Consider the following 22,414-nt stretch of genomic DNA (forward strand, 5'->3'; position numbering starts at 1 on the left):
TGAATAGGGGTGAAGCATTCCATCTAGTACTTTCTTATTTTTGTGAATTATTCCTTCTAAGTGAGTACTAAACTCAGTTACTTGCTGCAAGAGCACATGAGTCAGTGCCCTCTTATTTGCTCTTCCTTAGTTATAGTGCTGATATGCAGGAAAAGAAGAATGGTCTAAAATAAAAAAAAAAAATGAAATTCTTATCAATGACAATGGAAACCTTAAAAGGCACTCATTTGGAGTGAATTACTACTACTCTTGGGATTAAGAGGAAGGGGTGGCAATCTAGATTGCTAGAAAATATTAAACTTTATATTCTAATGTCTTTTAGACCACAAAGATACTATTTAAGAAAATGATGCCCTACTGACCTGAGAAAGTTAGTTTTTCCCTAAGGGCCTAATTTACAAGGTAATTAACTCACTGGTAGGACTTGACTGAAAATCTCTTTGTCTCAAAGGAGCCTTTTCCTATGATTTATGTACTTCCTATTTAATAAATAAATGTTAAAAAGTTATCTACTAGTTAATCCCTTTGGTTACAGAGGGTAAATGAGATTCTGAGTTTACAAATTGAAAAACTAAAATACTTCAAAGTCACCTCATCCTTGTGATGAAGCTGGAGATAAAATATAAATTTCCTAATCCTCTAACCTTTTCTTGCTCTGTTGTTCACTCCTGCTTTTCATGGAATCTTTTTCTTAGCTTTCATTTCATTTTGAACAACTTTAGGATGTATTGGAGAGTTTTTCAAGATGCATTTATTTTTGTTTGTCATTTGTAACATGAAACATTGGGCAACAATATTTAGATCAAATTCAGACATAGTGGTAGGGATGGATAAAGTCTTTGGACTACACAGTCCTAGAAATCTGTTTCATGTCAGAATATTCAAGAAAGACATTCACTGTCACTGAAAGACCATTATGGAAAGGGTCTTCTCATGGTTCTGTCTATACGGACTGAAAATTACAGAGCCCAGTACACCAAGTTTTCCCATCAATGACAATTAGTTCTGGAACCAAATTTTAACTTTGACCAATCAAAACCCTGATATGATGTTTTCAATTAGATTGACCTCAGTTAAGTTTATTTGGAAACTGATAAATAGTTTAATATAATGCTTATTTTTTTCAATGACTGCATCTTCATAATCCTGTTCTATTTATCATCAGTTAATACACAGAAGTTTTTATCTTGTATGATAGTAATAACTACAGTGCCAAAGAGTGCCAGCTCAGCAAAAACTTCACCAGTGATGAATAAATGGCTCCTACTTGTGCCCTGCTGCCTGGGGCTCTACAGGAATTGTTTATTGCCTAATATGCACAACCCATGATAAAGTTGCTGCTGAAATAAATTGCAGTTTTGCATAATTATTGAAAATCTTGTCTTAATGAGCAATGCGTGTCATATTCAGGAGTTCAATTTTAAAAATTAATTTTAGCTCATTTATAATCACAGAAAGTATCTGTGTATTAGTAGGAGGCGAATAAGCCATGTAAATAGAGTACTAATTTCCACACTCCAGAAAAAAAAAAACAAAAAAAAACCCTGAATGTTTCAAATAGGACTGTTTCTGCCCAAGGCATTCTTTTCTCTCAAGCTGTTATTATTTAAGTGCTTTACCAAGCATAAATATATCCATATATAACTATGTAAGAATATCCTTAGAAAATATATTTATTTTTTGTTTCATGTATTTTTTTTATTCTTTATGATAAAGAATCAAAACCATTTTCCATTTAAAATTCCCTCACTTGCAAGGATGTGTGGTAATGAGATGTGCAGCTTAAGCACTTCATAAGCTTCAATATTATATATCTCAAATCCTTCCTACTGTTGTCTTTAAAAACATAGACACACACACACATACACACACACACACTTTCCTTCCTCTTTCCACTGCTTCTTTCTTTTGCTATCTCAGCTCTAGTTTTTACTCTGAGCTCCCTAGTTTCATTTTCTCCCTAGACTATTCTTAGTTCATCCGTGTCTTCGTGTCTCTATCTTTGGCATTCTTTTCCTGATCGTTTCTTGGCATCTAGTATCCAGGATAGGAAACTCCAGTGTATTCAGATAAAGAATATTGTGAAAGAAATGCTGATTTTTATATTGAAAGATTTACTTTTTCCATGACATTTGGTGGTACATAAAGATGAATAAGCTTTCAAAAAGCAGTAATAAGAATCAATAATCATAGTTCTTTGCACATAGTTGATGCTAAATACTTGCTAAATTCATCTTAGACATTTATGAGACACTTATATACAGAACATTGTGTTATGTCCCAGGGTAGGTACAAGCTCAAAATTAATGAGAAAATGCTCAAATAAATATAAGACATAATGATACATAATTAATGCATTGGTACAGACTGCAAAGTGGCAATCAAGGAAGGGTTCATGGTTATGTTAGTATTTAAACTGAATCCTAAGGGATAAATAGGATTTCAATAGGTCCATGCATATGGGAAGGGTGGATATGTATATATGTACATACACACACATCTCTCTCTCTCTCTCTCTCTCTCTCTCTATATATATATATATATGTGTGTGTGTGTGTGTGTGTGTGTGTGTGTGTGTATGTATATATGTGTGTATGTGTATAATAAGTATATCATGTATAGGTATATGTGTGCATGTGGATATGTATGTACGTACTATAACAAAGTCCTGCTTCCCAGTGTCTGTAGAATATAGGTTCCTTGATGATAGGGACTTTTGTTTTTTATTTTTAATTCCTCAATTAAAAAGTATTTATTAAGCACCTACAATGTGGCCTGACACACAGTAAGTGCTTAAATACTTGTTAATTGAATGACTGATTCCAGATACAGGGGAAGTCATAAGCCAAAGCACTGAGATAGAAGAACAAGGACTTCAACTTGGGATAGTCAATAATACAGTTTGACTAGAGCATAGAGTATGTACATGTAGGTAAATAGGATGAGGAAAGCCTGTAAACATTGCAGGGCACTAATATTGACAGACCTTCAATGTTAAGCTAAAGAATTTGAATTTAGTCAGAAGTCAATAGGGAGACATTAAAAGGTTTTCAGTAATAAAGTGAGATCTAATATCTCTATAAAGATTATTCTGGCAATGATATGAAGGATGAATTGGGGAAGAGAGTTAAGGGGGGAAACAATTTTTAAAAATAAAGTTATTGGATTTGTAAAAGTGAGTGATGATAAGGAATTATGGTCTGGTGTTGGCTTAAGAATAATAATGAAAATAAGCACTTTACAAGCATTATCTCATTTTATCCTCAGAACACCCCCAGGAGGTAGATGTTATATAGATCCCTATTTTACAGGGGAGGAAACTGAGGCAGACAGAGGTTAAATGACTTGCCCACTGTCACACATTTAATTGTCTGAGGCTAGATTTGGATTCTATTCTTCCCAGCTACAAATCCAGTACTCTATTCACTTCACCCTCTAGAAAGTAAGGAACAAAAAGGAGGGACACTGTAGAAGTAAAGCAAATTAAATTTGACAGCTGATTTGTAGAAGATGAGGAAGAAAACAAAGTTTAAAACAATAACCTTTTTGAAGATTGTAGCTGAAAAGCAGTTACTGGAAAAAAGACTAATATGTGGGATCATAGAATTAGAGCTGGAAAGGACCTCAGAGATTATGAGAAATAAATGTCTCTTTTTGAGACAGACTATCAGACTTGGAGTCAGAGAGAATTGGATTCAAATCTTGGTTCTGCTATTTATGATCTGAATTTTACTACCTCCCTGAGCTTCTGCTTCCTCATTTGTAATATGGGGATAATAATATCTTTTGTTCTTTCCTCAGAGGATAACTATGAGTCTCATATATAGAGTACATATAGTGTTTTGGATATTGTAAAATATTATATAAATTGTTATTTATCATCTAATCCCAATTCCTTCAGTTTATAGAGGAAGATATTGAGTCCCAAACTTGATCTTAGTCACAATTTGGTCCCAATAAATTGAATTGCACTAAAATCTTTGGGTTTTTTTTCCCAAGATAACTGGGGTTAAGTGACTTGTCCAGTGTCACACAGCTAGGAAGTGTTAAGTGTCTGAAGCCAGATTTGATCCCAGTTTCTTCTGACATCTGGACTGGTGCTATATCCTATGTACCATTTAGCTGCCCTTAAATCTCTAAAAATTTAAAAGTTCAGTTTGATATATGTATTATCCAAAAAATTAATTAAGCCATTATCTTTGTTTTCAAGAAAATCCATCATTTCAGGTGAGAATGCAAACTTCTTGAAAGCCAAGATTGTTTCAATTTTTTTTTTAATCCCCAATATTTGGAACATCAGAGGCATTAAATAAATGCTTTTTGATTGATTTTCTTATTCAAAGTTACTCATTTATACCTCTCATTCATATCCTTTTATAGACTAGAAGTACATCTATATATATTTGTTTAGGGAATTAGCTTTGCTTCTCTTTCTCATCTTTTTTCTCATTCTTTAATGAAATTAATTCACTAAATCCTTCTGATACTATTCATCTAATTGCTCTTGTACAGGGTTAATGAGAGAGAAGCTGATTTGGAAGCAGCCCATAGATTGCTACAACAGTTCCCCTTGGATCTGGAAAAGTTCCTTGCCTGGCTCACTGAGGCAGAGACCACAGCCAATGTCCTACAGGCTGCCACCCACAAGGAGAGAATACTGGAGGACACCAAGGGAGTTCGAGAGCTCATGAAACAGTGGCAGGTAAGTCAAGAGCTTCTGAATTAGATCACTAAGAAATCTCAGGGAATGATTACTTTTTAGTCTTCGTGGTACAATTGGACACTCTTGGGGTACAATGAAACAGATGTTGTATGCTCTGATGTCTTTAATAGTTGCTTCGGGAATTTTTATCACCAAAATGTAAATGTCATTCATTGGACTTCTAGCGGTTTCTCTCAATACCCTGATCTTCCAGGGAAGGTTAAATTTAAGCAAAGAAAGAGGTTTGTATATAAGGTAAAAACAAGTAATGACTTTTTCTGAAGGGAAATTTTGCTGATAAAGAACTAGTATTGGGATTATTCAAATCAGAGGGCAATGATTTATTGAATTTTTTGTAGAGAATCTTTGTATAAATTGTCTATTTTATTTATTGTTGCTAAATGAAAGTTTCCCTTCATTACTTTCAAATACATTTTTAAATATTAATCTGACTGTTTATGGCTTTTTTCCTAACATGATTTGTTCAAAGACAAACAAGATACCTAAATTTTTGTAATTAATGATTATATAATTTTTTTTGACAACTGTTTTCTTCAGAAACAAAAATGATATCTACAAAGTTCAGTATTTGCATTCAGAATAGAATTGTGGTTAAATCATATCCCACCAATGAAACATTATTTTAATGAGGCACTCATTTCTTTAGTTCATAAAACATGATTTTTGTATTTTATATTATCACAGGGCATTAGCATGAATCGTTTTATGTAGTTGTCTGAAATAATTGTTTTTTTTGTGATTCAACAAATGATGGAAAGTTCATTACAACATATCATATTTATGGTCTCTTATCCTCACTTTAAGAGCACTTAGCCATTTATACCTGAAATTACAAAAATCTAGAGTTTTAGAACCACCTGGATTTTTTTGGAGAGCAGACTCAAGAGAAAATTACATTCTTTGTCTTTGCAATTATTTTTATTATTATTCTATGTCATATTTAGTTAAAACATTTTTGAAAGCAGATTATAGAATAAAACATTTCAACTTATATATTATATTTCATCTACATCAATATGTAGAATGCGCTCTCTCTCTCTCTCTCTCTCTCTCTCTCTCTTTTGTAAAGAATTATATTGGAACTACCTGGTATATGGCTGAGTAAAGATTAGAGAAATGGCACCTAATGTGGGAGAAAATCTTTAGAGGCTAACCATGATGCTCACCTTTCCCTTATATTTAATTTGACTGATCTGGTGATTGTAAACAAACAAAAAACCCATTATCTTCTGCTGAAACATATAATTTTGCTTCTTATATGGCTCTCTTTTGACAGTAGAAATATGGTTCCTTAACTTGTAATAGCAATTTAAAACATTCCAAGTGCTAAGTTTTGACAACTCTTTGGGTAAACTTTTGGTAAATAATTAGAAAATATACTGCTGTAATTTACTTAGTTGTTAGACTATTTTATGATATGTCTGTTGATTAATTGACTAAACTGGGATTTTCCTGTTAGACTATAAGCCCCTGGAGAGTAGTTGTTTGTTTTGTATAACTGCAATGCCTAATATAGTGTTCAGTAACATTATAGGTACTTGTTAAATACTTATTAATAAGTAATTATGTAGTATACAATATGTTAAATTATATATAATATATTATAATATGATAATATGTTAATTATATATAATATATGATAATGATAATATATAACATAATACTTAATAGTTATATTAAATTATATATAATATATAAAATTTTATATCTAATATAATATTTATAATTATATCTGTTTTTTTATAACCTCAATAGCTAATATAGTGTTCAATAGCATTGTAAGTGCTTGTTAAATACTTATTAATAAGTAATTATATAATAAGTATATAAAACATTATAATATAACAATACATGTAATAATATATACACATAAACATTATTATATATAATATATAATATAAATAATAAGCTAATAATAATTTTTCCAGGTAATTAGTTTCAAAATAATATACTTTGATGAAAAGAAAGCTTGTAATAAAGAATCTAGTCAAAGAAACAATTTATTGGTCCTTTATCAATCAATTAATAAGAATTTAATAAGATCTTCCAATGCATGAGCTCTATACTAGGCACTAGGGATTCAACTGAAGAGCTGTAATAGGTTCCACCATCAAAGATCTTATATTCTGTCAAGGAATAAGCAAGTACAGGGTATAGGAGGTACCTAAATACGGTATAATACCTATACAGATTAGGCGTAGTGTTCCTCACACTTTTTAAATAGGGGACCAGTTCACTGTCCCTCAGACTGTGGGAGGGCTGGACTATAGTAAAAACAAAAACTCACTCTGTCTCCGCCCCTCAGACCATTTGTCATAATCCTGTGGGCCTCATCAATGTCCTCAGGGGGGCCAGCAGGCCTTAGTTTGAGAACCCTTGCATTTGGGCATGTGCACTAGCCTGATTATAAAGAATAAAGAACTACTTCATGTAAAATGAGGTATGTGAGTTGAATCTTGTCAGAAAAGAGGTATGTAAGAGGAAGAGGTAAGGATGGTGAGCATTTCAGACATGGACAGCTTTTGCAGAAGCACCTCTATAGTACCGTTTTCCCAATTACTTAATCCCTATGTTCACTACCAAAAAAATAATGCCTTTAACAATACCCTGCCTTCAAGAAGCCTACCATCTAATCTGTATATCTTACTATAGAATGCCATATAGGAAATAGAGTATTTGAAAGGGATGTTATCTACCTTATGTAAGGTTCTCCTGACCTCTAACAGGTCATGTGAGTGCTAGCAGACTTTCTCTGCTAATAGTAATAATGGTAATAGGAAAGCTCTCATTAGGTCTTGTTAAGAACAACTGTCATTAACCTCTAAGTCATCATGTCCCAAACCCTTTCAGTATTCCCATGTTAAGAGCTTCAAGAAGCTTGGTGCAAAGAAGCTTAGAGAGACATATATCACTGAGAATGAAAAAGTAGATCCCCAGAGCAAACACTGGATACATAATTCTGTACTTTCAGAATTTTCAACAGAAATCTCATTTGACTTTCTTACTTTACTTCTTGATCACACAGTCATTCCCACCATCTCAGCAGAGGGATGGATTGTTTATCATAGCCTTTCCCAGATCAGCAAAATTTCAGAGAAATTCCACTTTTAGTGAGCACCAGAAGAAGAAAGGAGTGTGAGATGAAGTCTAAGAATATAGATTTAAACCTAGAAAATGCTTTGTAAGACCAATCAAAGAGAGGTAAAGCAAATTGCTTTGGTTCACACAAATAAGTGACAGAGACAGAATTTGAACTCAAGTCCTCTAACTATAAATCTAATAATCTTTACATTTCATCCCTATAGAGTAAGAGTAAAGAGGATGGTAGGGGACTGGAAGGCACAGTAAGGGAATGGAAGTACTCTTTCATGGCTGATCTGGGAAAGGCTATAATAAAGAATCTCTGACTACACCATGGCCTTTCTCAATTAGACATTTCCTGAATAATATCCTTTGTGGTGTTTCATACATGTGCCTTATATTTGGAAATATGCTACAACCTATTTGTACCCTTCATTGCCTTATGAGTCACTTACAACTCTAACGTTATTAGTTTCTAAGTCTATAATATGCGAATTAAATACTTAACTACATTGCTAACCTGGTTCTCTACAACAGTAAAATCATAGATCTGTGTGTGTGTGTGTGTGTGTGTGTGTGTGTGTGTGTCTGTCTTTGTGACTCTATCTCTGTCTCTGTCTCTCCATTGGCTCGACCCCTTTCTACCTAATGTGTGAATTACACACACAAAAAAATACTTTAAACAGTTAGCAGACATTGCCATAACCCGAACGTAACACAAAACATAGATGAATCTAACAACAAAATAAGAAACAAGCATATTCAAATACAAAGTATTTATCATAAGCAGTAATAACCATATGCAATTACATACAAAATTTAATGCAATAATAATGCAGTCTCTAAGATTATCTCTCAGAACATTGTGTAGCCTTCTTTTCAGGTTCACTTGTAACATCATAACTTAGCCTAATTGTTAGTCTAATGGGTTCTCTAGTCATTGACTGATTTCTCTACTTTATACCTAGGTTAGTAGTTGGTAAGATTTGAACATCATTATTATTACTCATTTGTTTGCCTTCACGTACGTAGGCTGGGAGCAGGGGCAAATTGGCTATCAGTATGTTTTTGATTTCTGTGTTAAATATATACTCTAGGAGTCTCTATGGGAGTTCTACACAGAAAAAATGATTCTGGGTTTAGTTCTGGCTTGTAATAATACATATAGAATCCTTCCCTGGAAATATGACATTTTGAGTTTCCATATCTAGGTCAGAAAAATTTTGTACAATTGGTGGACAGTATATTTTCCTTGACATTCTCTCTATTAATTGATAGTAACCTTCCACGGATTCTTCATAGCACAGAGTAATTTTATTTATTTATTTATTTATTTTTTTACAGATTCTAAATAGAAATAAATAGTACCTGGGATTTTTTTGTTTTATTTTTAGAACTATTTGAGAACTCTAAGTTAATTAAAACTTCAAAATTCTTTAATTGTTGTTTTCAACCCAAAGAAAGGAAATGCCAAAGGTTGAAAGGAAAAGAATCATTTTAACTAAACATTTTAATTAATATTATACTTCAAGAATAAGTTTTGGGTTTTGAGATTTTTTTTTTTGTCAACATGGTTACTTCTTTCTTTAATGCATAGCTCAATCCATCTCCCTTAGAGATCCCTAAGGTTCAGAGAATTTAAGTAAGATACAAGGTGATTAAACTGGGAAGTATCAGAGGCAATATTTGAATCTAGTCTTCATAAGTTCCAAGCCCAGTATTCTATCAGTTGTGTATCAGTTCAATCAATATGATATTGATTGATGGAATTCATTCAGAGAGACAGATATGGTAAATTTTAGCTAGCATATCAGTGGGACAATGAAATTATTCATAAATATTAATGTAAAATTAAGAGAATGAGGCATATCAATTTTCTATATTCATTATATGCATCCTCAATGAATTGTTTTTCATGAGAGTATTGTCTTTGAAAATTAAGTAACACATGCTTTAATATGAATGGTTTGAATTATCATATATCTTAAAAATATTTTTTATAAGAAAAGTGTTGCTGTCATTTAAATTATGCTCACCATATGACCTTATCACTATGTTGAGTGCCTAAAAACTTTTGTTGAATAAAGGTGTCAGTACTATTATTTTCCTTTTAGTTGCTGTCAGTGATGATTGAATTGCCTCTGACTACATAAATATTTTAAATCCAATAATTTTCTGGAACTTTTCATTAAATTAGCATACCAAGAAATAAATAACCATAAATGAAAACAATCCGATGAACATGCAAAAGAAAAGGAAAAAAGAAATCTTACCCAAATTGAGCTCAAAGACTCAAAATGAGTCCAAATGTTTTTGTACTGTGAACTTTATTATTTGTAGTGTTCTTCCCTCTTCTCCCTCTTCTTTTTTTTTTCCATCTCATATAGCCTTCTGCCTTTTCTTCCTCCTGTTCCTTTTTTTTCCCCTCTTCCTTTATCATTATAGTTAATGTTCGTATAGTTGTGGTTCTACTGATTTTATTCTGCATTACTTCTTACATTTGCCATTTTTGACAATACTATAACATTTTATTATATTAATATGACTTGAGTTATTCAGACCATTCTACAAATGTTGAATATGTAAGTTGTTAATAATTTTTCTTCTCAACATCTCAACAAAAAAAAATCTCAACAGATTCATTCCTATTATAGTTATTCAAATGACTATATATCAACTTTAAATGGAAACAGACTAGAATTGTATTCATTTGTAGACTGATAATTGGAAGGATTCTTTGAGATCATTTAGTGTAACTCCATTTTACAAATAAAAAGATTGAAGTCGAAAGAATGAACACTTTTTCTATAGGATAAGATTAAGCATCAAGTGAATCCATCTTTTATTATGATCATAGGAGTATAAATTTAGAACTAAAAGGAACTTTTGAAGTTAATTCAATTTCTTTCTTTCTTCTTAACTGAGGAAGAAAAGCTAAAGGAATTGTTCAAGGTCTTATGGGTAATAAGACCAGGATTTGAATCCAGGTGCTTTGATTCCTGAATAGAACTTCTGGACTTAGATACAAATTCACTAAAAGAACCTACCTACAAAGTAAATATTTTTTAAAGTAAATGTCAAATGCAGATAATAAAGTCTTCATAGAATTAGATAGAAATATTTGTGAAATTTAGCCTAAGCCTTTAAAAAGTTTACCAAGAAGAATAACTTACTCTGTATTTTTAGACAAGATTGGAACTTTTATTTTTCTCTTTATGCTAATGTAGTGTTGCTTTTAAAAGGCAATCAGGATACTGGAATGCATATATAGGAATTCAGAATGCAGGAATTCAGGAACTGCAAAGTTATCTTCTTACTATATTCAGAATTTTAATAGATTATGTACCAGTTTGAGTACTCTACAATTTTAAAGTTTTGGATTACCTGGAGAGAGTCCAAAAGGAAGCAGTAAAAATGATTAAGGACTTGGGATGTGGGGCCAATGATGATTTTATTTGGCATAAAAAGGGAAAAGTGCAGATGATGATAAGCAGCTTTTCTCCTTTTCTGATGATGACAAAAGAGGGAAAATAGTGTAAAAATAAAGCAGAAAGAATGAATGAGGTCCGTTCATCCTTACCTTAGAATTGTGCTGTTTCTTCCCAATCCTCTCCTCAGTCCATCCCATCTTAGAAGATAAAGTAGGTCTTTTTATCTCCAAGACTAACCCCTACACACTTGAACTTCCATTTTTATCTTCTAGAACTCACTCTGCCAATCATGCATTTTTCTTCTTGCCCCTTTCATTTCTTCCTCACTATTGAATTTTCTCCCTTTGCTCATATACATGCTGAGATCTCCTCTACCCTTTCCTTGAGTGTGCAGTGCTCTGCATTAGTATCTCTTCTCTGTTCTCCCTTTTACAGATAAGTATTTTGGAAATAATCTTCATTCTCCTCTTAAATTTGTTAAAAATCTACTCCTAAAACCATTAAAGTCTGACTTCTATTCCTATGACTCTGCTAATGCTATTCTTTCCCAAGTAACAGTGTAACAATATAATCTCCAAACCCATGCTCTTGTCTCAATTCTCATCACTTTGGCTCTTTATGTGGCATTTCTCCTTCAAAACCTCAAAGATTCAGGAATACTTCACACATAGTATATGCTTAGGAAAGACTAGTTAAATTGAATCTATCACAGAGTCTCTTCTGCTATTTGTCCCATTAATGTAGACAGACATTCCCAAAGACACTTTTGTTGGACTCTCTCTTCTTGGTATTCCCACTCTACTAATAATCCCATTTTGTTGGATTTCAAGCTTATAATAAATATGTTTGACACCACACTCCTTATTGACACCTAGATACCTATTTTTGAAGATTATTGAATATGTCTTCTGCAATGAACTATTGGAATCTTAAGTTCTTAAGTATTGGAATTAAGTATTAAGTTCTTAAGTTCTTAACTATTGGAATCTTAAGTTCTGGAATCTTATGTTTGATCAAGGAATACTGTAGGTGCATATTTAAATAAGGCATTTAACAAAAGCTTTCTTCACTTGACAATAAGACTAAAATTAGAGCTACATGACAATATAGATAAAAAGAACAAAGAAGTTGTTAGACAATCTGATACAAAGTTAGCATATCTTAAAGATAGAGAATGAATATGTGAAATAGAGATAAGGTATATAGTATACATATGTAGAGGTCCCTTCTTCCACTAATAATCATGAAAATGGGAAATGGAAGAATCAAATTTTAGATCTGATAGATGAAAACTTATTTTTAAATTTTTAATATTATGTTTATGAAGCATAAATGTTCACTTTCTATTAGTCCTTTTGTAACTTGTGCTTATAAAAATAAGCAATTTCAGGTATTAGTCAAAGATTAATAGCATTCAAAATAATTTAGATGATCAACATGTGATGTTTATTCTGCATGAGGTCCATTAGCAGCTGACATGGTTTTCTAAATTACATTAAAATAAAATGTCAAAAAGTTCATAATTTTGTTCATGTTTAACAGCATAAATCTTTAAAGAAAGGTTATTGAACAAAGGTCTATGCATACATCAGACAATCCCTGTAGAGATAAAGGAAGCTTATTACATCTGATTATGAAAGAGATTTCCATGAATTCAGAATACATAAATCATTCCCAAATGAAGGTCCTATCAGTCTAGGAAAAAAGGATATCTGTCTCCTGATAGCAGAAAAGAAGCAAGTTATTTTGATTTGCTTTTTGTCATACCCAATTATTATTAAGCAGTATGGAATTTAACATTAATATTACCACTATTCAATAGTTGTGACATGACTTATAATGTTTTGAATCATTAAAAGGGAAACATTTCTGCTTCCAGAAAGATTTCTTTATCCCTTCCAATTTCTTTATATCCTCCAACCATTTTTACAATATATTATTTTGTAGAGGAGTAAAGAAAGTCATTCTATCTGCAAAATAAAGCAACTCACCTGCTTTACATTGCTAGCTACATGACTATTGTCCTGATTTTATGCTTCCAATTTAGCATTTAAATCAACTCAAGGCTTTGACCATTCATAGAATTAAAGCCAGATATGTATGATTGTTCAGGTATTCTTCCCGCTGAATACAAGCCATTTTAAAAGAATTTCTAAAAGATATACATCTTTTAAACAAATATTTAAAAGCTGACTGTATTCCAGGATTTATACTAGGTACTGGGGATACAAAAACAAGAATGTAATGTTTTCTACTCACAAGGAGCTCATATCTTAATCAGAATTCTAATTAGAAAGTGAGCTCCTTTGGGGCAGACACATATACTTGCCTTTCTTTGTAGCTCCTAACCTAGAACAATGTCTGGCATATAATAAGTAATTATTAAATGCTTGTTGACCAAATAACTGATTGCTCAGTGGAGGAAATAAGCACATATATGATTTCATTATGTATGTGTATGTACATATATATATATGTATATATATATATACTATTACATTAATAAATACACACATATATATGTATATAATAGATACAAGTTGGTTTAATAGGGAGGGCAGTAACAGTTGGGTGGCTCAAGAAAGACTAGATGCAGAAGATCTTAAAGGAAGAGAAGAACTTTGTAAGGCAGAGATAAGGAGGGAATGATTTCTGGATGGAAAATGGTCAGTGAAACTAGAATTTGGAGATGCAGTGTTAGGTTGTGATGGGGGTTGAAGTCCCTTTAAGAATATCCGGGCCCAGCCCCCATCCTCAGCTCAGCTTCCTAACAGCCTGTTAAGGTGGGTGGAGAGAGATTAGTTCAGTGGAGTTTATTGAGAGGCAGTAACCAGACCAACTCTATAGCTTTCATTCCCTTTAGGCGTCCCTAAGAGAGAGAGAAATACGACAAAAAAAAAAAAAAAAAAAAAAAAAAAAAAAAAACACTTTTATTTCGCCGGAGCTGTGCCATGACGTCTCAATGAGCAATGCTTGGCTTGAGTGTAGAGCTCCAGACAGCGTCAATCAAGTCCCTGGAAATTGAGCTGTCCCACCTCGCTGATAGAGTGTAGGGGGTTTGTGTTACCTAATAGAGGCGAGAGCAATATTGGAGTAGGTTTCTAGAGAGATGACTAATCAGTGGAGACAGAATCTTGATAAGTGTTGGAACAGCAGAGAGAAAACCAGTATGACTATATCACAAAGGGAGAAAGAGGAAAACAATGTCTAGGAGAATAGAGAAGTACCTTGGATTGAGGTTGTATATAATTTTAACAGCTATAAACAGATTATTAGAGTCAACAGGAAGCTAATGTAGTTGACTTAGTAGAAGAATTGCATGTCCAGATCTGCATTTAAAATGTTTTTGGCGGAAGTGCTTAGGATGCACTAAGGTGATAGTGGAGGAAAGGAAACCCATTAAAAAACTTTTGTAATTATCTATGTGAGAGTTAATAAGAACTTAAACTAAGATGGTACCTATATGAATATCTGAATGAAAAAAATTTAAAAAATGAAATATCATGAGGTAAAAATTGCAATATTTGGCAATTGATTGGCTTCATGGTGGGAAGGTAAGGATTCCAAGAGTATACTGAGATAATATGGGATGGTTGGAAATTGGAAGGATGTTTTGTTTTGTTTTTTAAGAAATAGGTTAATATGGAAAAAGAGAGGGTTTGGATGAGAAAGTTCATGAATTCAGTTTTAGATATATCTCCAGAACAACAAGATTAAATTTTCCAATAGACAAATGGTGATTCACAATAATAATTCTCAGGGAAGACTGAGATTAGTTATATAGATCTGGGAACCATCAGCATAGAGATGATAATTAAGCCCATGAAAGTTGGTAAGGTTACCAAGAAAGAAAACATAGAGGGAGGAGAGAAGACCCAATAGAGAACTTTGGAGGATAACCACTGTTTGTCTCTATGTCATAGAAAGCTATGGTTCTGCAGTAAAGTTGTTGAAGCCAGACAATACCATACAGTCTTAAGGAGCAACCATTTTGTGCTCTAGGGTAGAATATAGCCATATAATATTTATTATATAGATACAAAATTTGAGTTGAATACGCAATTGTATTTTCTTAGCTATCTAGAGTAACAGAAAACATGAAGGCCATATAAAGTGTTGTTTGTCACATATATTGGATCTATCTGGAAACAAATCAGAAGGATTTAATAGGCCTTTTAAATATGTAGTATTGGCTCCAACTTCTAAAGAAGGTTTTTTTGACAAGTAGACTTTCCCCATGGGCTTTGTTGATAGAATCAAGAAAGTGCATAAGGGTTTTAAAGGCCAAGCAGAGAAATTTGTATTTAACCTACACAATTTTTTCCTTTTTGACACATTCACAGAATTTTTTTTTCCATATTCAATTGTAGTCAATAAGAATGGTTCCAATTCTTAAATTTGTAAATGCCAATCTTATGTGTTTAGCACTGAAAGCTCATGTGACTCCAGCCCATTTTTCCAATTTTTGGTGTTCTTTACTCTTTTTCACAAACTCTGGTTCCAGTCAAATTGTCCTACTAGTTATTTTTCATACCTAATGTTCCTCCTCCTATCTGTATGCCTTTTCTTAAGCTATCCCCCAAGCCTAAATTCTCCTTCTTTAACTCTGTCTCTTAGAATCCATAGAGTCTTGCCATGTTCTGCTCCAGTGCTAGAAGAAATTTGTTTTCTCTGTGTCATGAATAAGGAGGAGGACAGTGAAACATGGAAAAATGGTGGATGAAGGAATTACAGATATAACATAATAGAGAAGGAAAAAAGGAATTGCTGGTTATATTCAAAGAGCAACAAATAATCTGGCTTGATTTTGGGCATGAAATGTGGAAATTTTTATTGGTAAATAAAAAAAGTTGTGGCTTAAAAAAATATGCTCCTTGGGAATAATTGTTAGAGCAGTTAGAGTTTATAACTAAGTTATCTTTCCTCTGGTCTAATAGAATAATATCCCAAGTGATCTTGCTTCTTCTCTCTCCTTTCTCTGTTTTTCATAGTGATTATTCTAACAGTTCAGATCCATCATTTACTTTCTCAAAAATTTTCAGTGGCTCCCCATTATCTACTGAATAAAATGTAGATATCTCCATGTTTTTTCAAAATTGTCCACAATCTGGTTAAAATCTAGTACTCCAGTATTATTTTAAACCTCTTGCCTTTCCACCTACACATTTTAAACAAATTAACCTATTTGTGCTATTCTTTTTCTCCCCATTCTATACTTTTCTGCACACACCATCTTCCATTCCTTCTACTTTTTTTTCAGTTTCTGGGAAATTCTCCTATGAGACACAATCCAAGTACTATACCTTCTATGATATCCCTAACTAGGAGCAATCTTACTCTTTCCTATGTCTTGTGTCATTCTTTTAGAGCTCCCTAATGCTCTTCATTATTTTCTCTTACAGCTGTACATGTATATATATCTATGCTAATTACATTTTAAATTCCTTTCATCCAGGAACTATATCATTTTTATTGTTTTACTCTCAATGCCTAATGTAGCACATTGTATCCATATAGAATCAAGGGCTTTTGCAATTGAAAAGATCCTTAATGATCATCTAGTCCAATCTACAATTGATAAAAATTTCTCTTTGTAAAATTCCCCCCAAATGGTTATCCAAAAATTGATCAAATATCCTCCTTAAAATCCAGGAATAACATCTTGATTCAGCTTATTTTGCTTTTGAGTAGTTCCAGTTATTTGGAAATTTTTCCCTATATCATATTCCCCCTATTTCTTCCACAGTTTTCTGAAGTCAAGTGGAACAAGTTAAACAGGCTTTCCTTCAAATTCTTAAAGAGGGTAATCGTACCCACACCTCTGTTTAAGTCTTAATCTTTTTTCAGCTTCTAACTAAAAAGTGACACCCAGAAGTAAACACAATACTCAAGATGTGATCTATCACAGAATACAGCAAGATCATTGCCTTCTTCATCCTGGATAGTTTTCCTCTCAATGCAACCCAAAAATCTAATTAGCTTTTTTTGGTTTCCATATCAAAATGTTGATTTGTACTGAACTTGCAATCAACTAACTCCCCAAAATTTATAGATATACTGCTTTCTATCCACATCTACACAATCTTGTACTTATAAATTTGATTGTCATCTATTAAGTAGGGAAAAAACCTAAGTATATTTAAGTGTATTTATTCTTATTAAATTTTATCTTGTTAGTTACTACCCAATATTCTGTTTCATTGGCATATTTGTTTGTTTGTTTTTTATCTTAAACTCTTTCATTGAAAAATTAGCTCATCCTCCCAACTCTGGAGTATCTTACAATTAGGTAAGCTTTCCATCTTTGCTTTTATCTGAATCAACCAGATGATTGTTAAACCAGAAATAAACAAATAAATTAGGCATTTAATAAATCTAGTTTTTTTTTTAAACTAAATTGAAATTATGTTTATTAGCTACTGCATTTTTCCCCAAAGAGATATAATTTGGCTATAAGGGAAGTAATGTTCAAGTGACATTTTCAGGTATGTGCTATGCAGCTAATGTTAGGATCTGAAATAAGTGGAAGCTCTTTGTTTAGTTACATGTATTAAATTTATGTTCACATGTCACAATTAATATACAGCTACCTCTTCAGAGTTCCCTTACTTTGGTGGGACATGCACAGACTTGAATAAACTGCCTGTGGTTTGGATTCCTCAGCCATATAACTTTCACAAGACACACACACACACACACACACACACACGACCCTAGTATCACAGTGAGTACAGACTTTTGAGTCCTTTGACTCATTCAAATTTGACATAGTTGAATTACAAACTAATGATTTCTATTGTGTCTTTTCTCAGACTAGAATAGATAGTTTGGAAATCAGCAGTGATACTGATAGAAATATGTGACACAAAGGACTAAAAAAGGCATTGGAGGTGTGTGACCCTGGGCAAGTCACAGAGAGAGGGAGAGAGAGAGAGAGAGAGAGGGAGAGGGAGAGGGGGAGAGAGGGATAGGAAACAAATACATTTATAAGATCTGATGTAGAGAAGCAGATGAAAAAAGTATTAAAGTCATGTCTCCTTTCAAGATATTGATCTACATGAGGCTATCATATCAAATTTTAGCTGAGTTGAATATTACCATTTTTTTGTCAGAAGGATGAATAAGTCCATCAAAATCATTTTCAAGGGTGAGTTTTTCATAATTAGTATTCACTAATAAAACCTAGACTTTAAATTTGGGATTTTTTATTTGAAGAAAATTGAATTGAAATTGAAATTAATTTGAATTGAATTAAAATTCATTTTACCAAAGTGGGTCTATGTTCTTTTTATTCCAGTTTGTTTTGTTTTGTTTTCCTTTAAAATTCTTTTGTTTTTAAATCACCTTCATTTCCAAATACCATTTATCTAGTGATGCATCTCTTATAATAAAGAATAAAAAGAAAAGAAAAACAGTTCATCAAAACCAATAACTACATTAACTTAGTTTGATAACATATGCAATATCTCTTACCTATAGTGTCATATATTCATTTTAAACTTATTCTAGTGTATAAGCATTTCTTAGTTAGCTCATATTCCTCTGAAATAGAATTATAGTATTTTTAGACATGTATCAAAAGTCCAAGCACCATTTTATGCTATTAAACCTTAAAGCAGCAGTAGGACTTTCTGAGATACCCTGCAAAATAGACACATAACAAAATTCCTAGTTAAGACAACTGCAATTAATTATTGTTGGTGAAAGGATTATCTCCTTTATAGATTATCCACAGAAAAGCAGAACTTCCTTCTTTAGTAGTATGTGAGAAACATGTTAAGAAGAGCAACAAATTAGGGGGGAAAGAAAAGAGTGTAGGTTTTAAATTTAAAGATGTGGGAGCTTTTATTTTATTTATTTATTGTATTCTAACCTTTTCTTCTCTTCACAAACAAAATACCATTGACTGCCTTTGATTACCTCAAGTCAAAAAAGATCTAAACTCTTAGAGACAGAAGCAAAAAATATTTTTTGGAGTCACTAATTTTTTAAAATTACCATTTTATTTTGCATTTCTAAGCCATTATGAAAAAGCAAAGTATGTTGTGATTTTTAAAAAAAATCTAGTTAGTTGATACTTTCAAAGCCAGAGGAACAAAAGATAGAAATGCATACTGTGCCATTAAAAGAAAGAAAGAGTAAACATTTCCCCCCAAGTCCTAGAAACATGAAGCAAAGAGAAAACCCTTCAAAATTCATAACAACCATAAAACTCAAAGATACTCAGATGCCTGTCGTATATCAGTTCTAAAATTATTTATGATGGTAGCAAAGGAATTGAAATCCAATACTATGTAGAACCCATTATAGAAAGCAAATTAATCTTCTGATAGAAAAGCCAAATTTAAATTAATCTCTGAGTAAGTTTTTAAATGTTTTTTTTTTTCCTACCTCTTATGATACTCTTCACTTTACAAGAGGGGAATACCACCAGAAAAACAAAACCTAAGAAAATAGAAAGAAAATGAGGAAAAAAGGCTGAGATTCCAGAAATGAAGGGAAAAGAGTTTATGGTTGATGGGGGAGTAATTATCCAACATAGTGTACCTGATTGAGAAGCCCTCTTGATACATGTTTCATAGAAAGAAGAATAATCTTAAGGTAGAAGATATTTCTTGTCATACAGTATGAGGAGAGGAAGAAAAATTGTTAAAGGAAATATATTGTTTTAAACTAACATTTTCCATTTGGGGGAAAAGTAACTCAGGTTTGGGCAAATAGGGCTTTGTGGCTGAAATTGCATATTTTCTGTAGTCTGAACTACATCAGCCTGTATATACATGAATAAAATAAGGAAAATATTGTTTCAAATAAAATATCTATTTGAGTAATGTGTTTAGGAATTTGGACCAATTAAGGTGAAAGATTTCATCAAGTAGTGACTGATTGGCTATAGACTGAGGGCCATAAGTTGCAAGGTGGAATATAGGGAAAGAATCTAACCTAAAAGTAGTGAAGTATATGCTAAGTAACTTTCTGACAGTTTGGTGTTGTAGATGTTGTTCCATAATTTCTGAAGTAGCAGATATTTAAGTTAAGAGAATATAAACTGCTCAAAGGAAGGGATTGTTTTACTTTGTATTTGTATGTCCTGATTCTGGAAAAGAGCATTTAATAAAAGTTTGTTGATTTATTGATTAATTGACTAATTGATTCATCAGATCTAGGACTTTATTGGGCTGAATTAATTGGAAGAGGGATGAATGATAACTCATAGTTTTACAGTGTTGCTATGTTTTACCAGTTGCCTCATTTGTCAGTCCTAGAAAAAAATAATAACAGTATAACAATCAACAAAAATTTTTACTAGGTTACCTCATAACCTCATAGGTTAGCTAGTCAGTGGTGTGTGTATGTGTGTATGTGAGAGAGACAGAGAAAAAGACAGATGCTATGTGAGATCCTTTTGCAAACTGAGGTGATTTTGATGGGAATGCCCGTTTTGTAAATAAATTTTATGTACCCTATAATTGTTTCTAAGGATCTAAGGAACAATTAGTTTTTTTTTTTTTTTTTAACATTCTGCATATGGCTCTATACTAACCATACTAAAAATGTATATGAACTTTTTATTCTTAACAACATAGCCAAAATTTCACAGATTAAAAACAAAATAGACCTGTGAAAGTGACTGAAGCCTAAGTAAAATTCCTCCAACTTTCCTAAAAGAATTATGCTATACAATGATTTTTTTTTTTTTTTTTTTTTTTTGGTGAGCATTAATGACTTTAATGATTTCACTCATGGTTGGTGTATGAAAAAAGGTAATACATAAACTATATTTTAATAATTCATTGCCACACACATTCTAATATAATTACATGTTCTGATTGGTAAGGTAATTACATTAAATTTGCATTATAAATGCACTGTTTGTTCCTGTGAGGTTGTATTAGTAGGCATCATTTGTTGTGGCTGACAACATCCACACATTAGAGGTGACTTTCACATGTACACGTAGTAGTTTAGGAATGTTTTGCATAGAACACCAATTCTTTACTCTGAGGGATTATATAATACATGCCTTTTATTGTCTCATTTAAAAATATCACCTGATTGATACATGGTTATGTGAGAGTGATAAAAATAATGAATTTTACTTTCTGGTCTAACACTGGGGGTGCTAGGAAACCTCAGCTAGGTTAATTACCCTTGTACTTTGTCTTTAGAGCTATGTGACATTGTTCTCCGGTTTTTCATGTAGTGCTAAAAAGTCATAAAATTGGCATGGATTTATAATGTTATCATTTTGTCATCATAATCATTATATAAATTAAGCCCACAGATCAATTTAATTAAACTTTTATATGACTGTAAAATTCAAAGCAAGGGTATTTCAGCAGAAGATTTTTTAAAAATATTACTTTGACAGCAACTTTATGAATTGCTGGATTAAACAAGATCTTTAAATGTTTAATCCTTAAAGTCTACTCATACTGTCAGCGTAAAAATATATTGGCTAAAGAGATCATGAACTAAGAAAATAATTTGATTTTTTTTTTTTTTTTTTTTTTTTTTTTTTTTTTTGCTGAGTAATTGGGGTTAAATGACTTGCCTAGGGTCACACAGCTAGGAAGTGTCTGAGACCAGATTTGAACTCAGGTCCTTCTGACTTCAGGGCTGGTGCTCTAATTACTATGCCAACTTGCTGCCCCTAGAATTTGATTTTTAACAGCAGTATTGTTATGTGCTCTAATTTATTCAATATTTGACTTAACTGCTTTAGAAATAGGGAATTCCTTTATTTATTTATTTTTTTTGAAAATAGAAATCTTCAGGGAAATGTAACAAGCCAATAGGACGGACTCTTTTGGATTCTTTGGCTCAGTAAAACTTGTACTTTTAAGAGAAATTGCCAAGCTAATTTCAATAGATATTTTCTTTCCATTTTCATTAAATTTGGGGAGTAAGAATAATTATTTTATGAATTCACACGAAGGAAGCCCAGAAAAATCATTTACAAAGGTTGTTGCTTTCATGTTCATTAATTCCCAATAAAGAGACTATATATATATATATATATATATATATATATATATATATATATATATATATGTATGTATGTATGTTTTCCCTGAGGTAATTGGGGGTAATTGCTTAAGCAACACATAGCTAAGAAGTGTTAAGTGTCTGAGACCATATTTGAACTCAGGTCCTCCTGACTTTAGGGCTGGTGCTC

At 32.2% G+C, this 22,414-nt stretch overlaps 1 protein-coding gene across 1 annotated transcript in view; it reads left to right on the top strand.

Annotated features, from left to right (window-relative positions):
- The window catches only part of DMD (dystrophin), a 2,117,885-nt gene that overhangs the window by 1,623,100 nt on the left and 472,371 nt on the right, over positions 1 to 22,414 (top strand). The window contains 1 exon segment of the mRNA XM_074300855.1: positions 4,513 to 4,702. Within this exon segment, the coding sequence (XP_074156956.1) occupies positions 4,513 to 4,702 (190 nt within the window).

The sequence above is a fragment of the Sminthopsis crassicaudata genome, chromosome 3 (genome assembly GCF_048593235.1).
Source record: "Sminthopsis crassicaudata isolate SCR6 chromosome 3, ASM4859323v1, whole genome shotgun sequence".
Taxonomy (NCBI): Eukaryota; Metazoa; Chordata; class Mammalia; order Dasyuromorphia; family Dasyuridae; genus Sminthopsis; species Sminthopsis crassicaudata.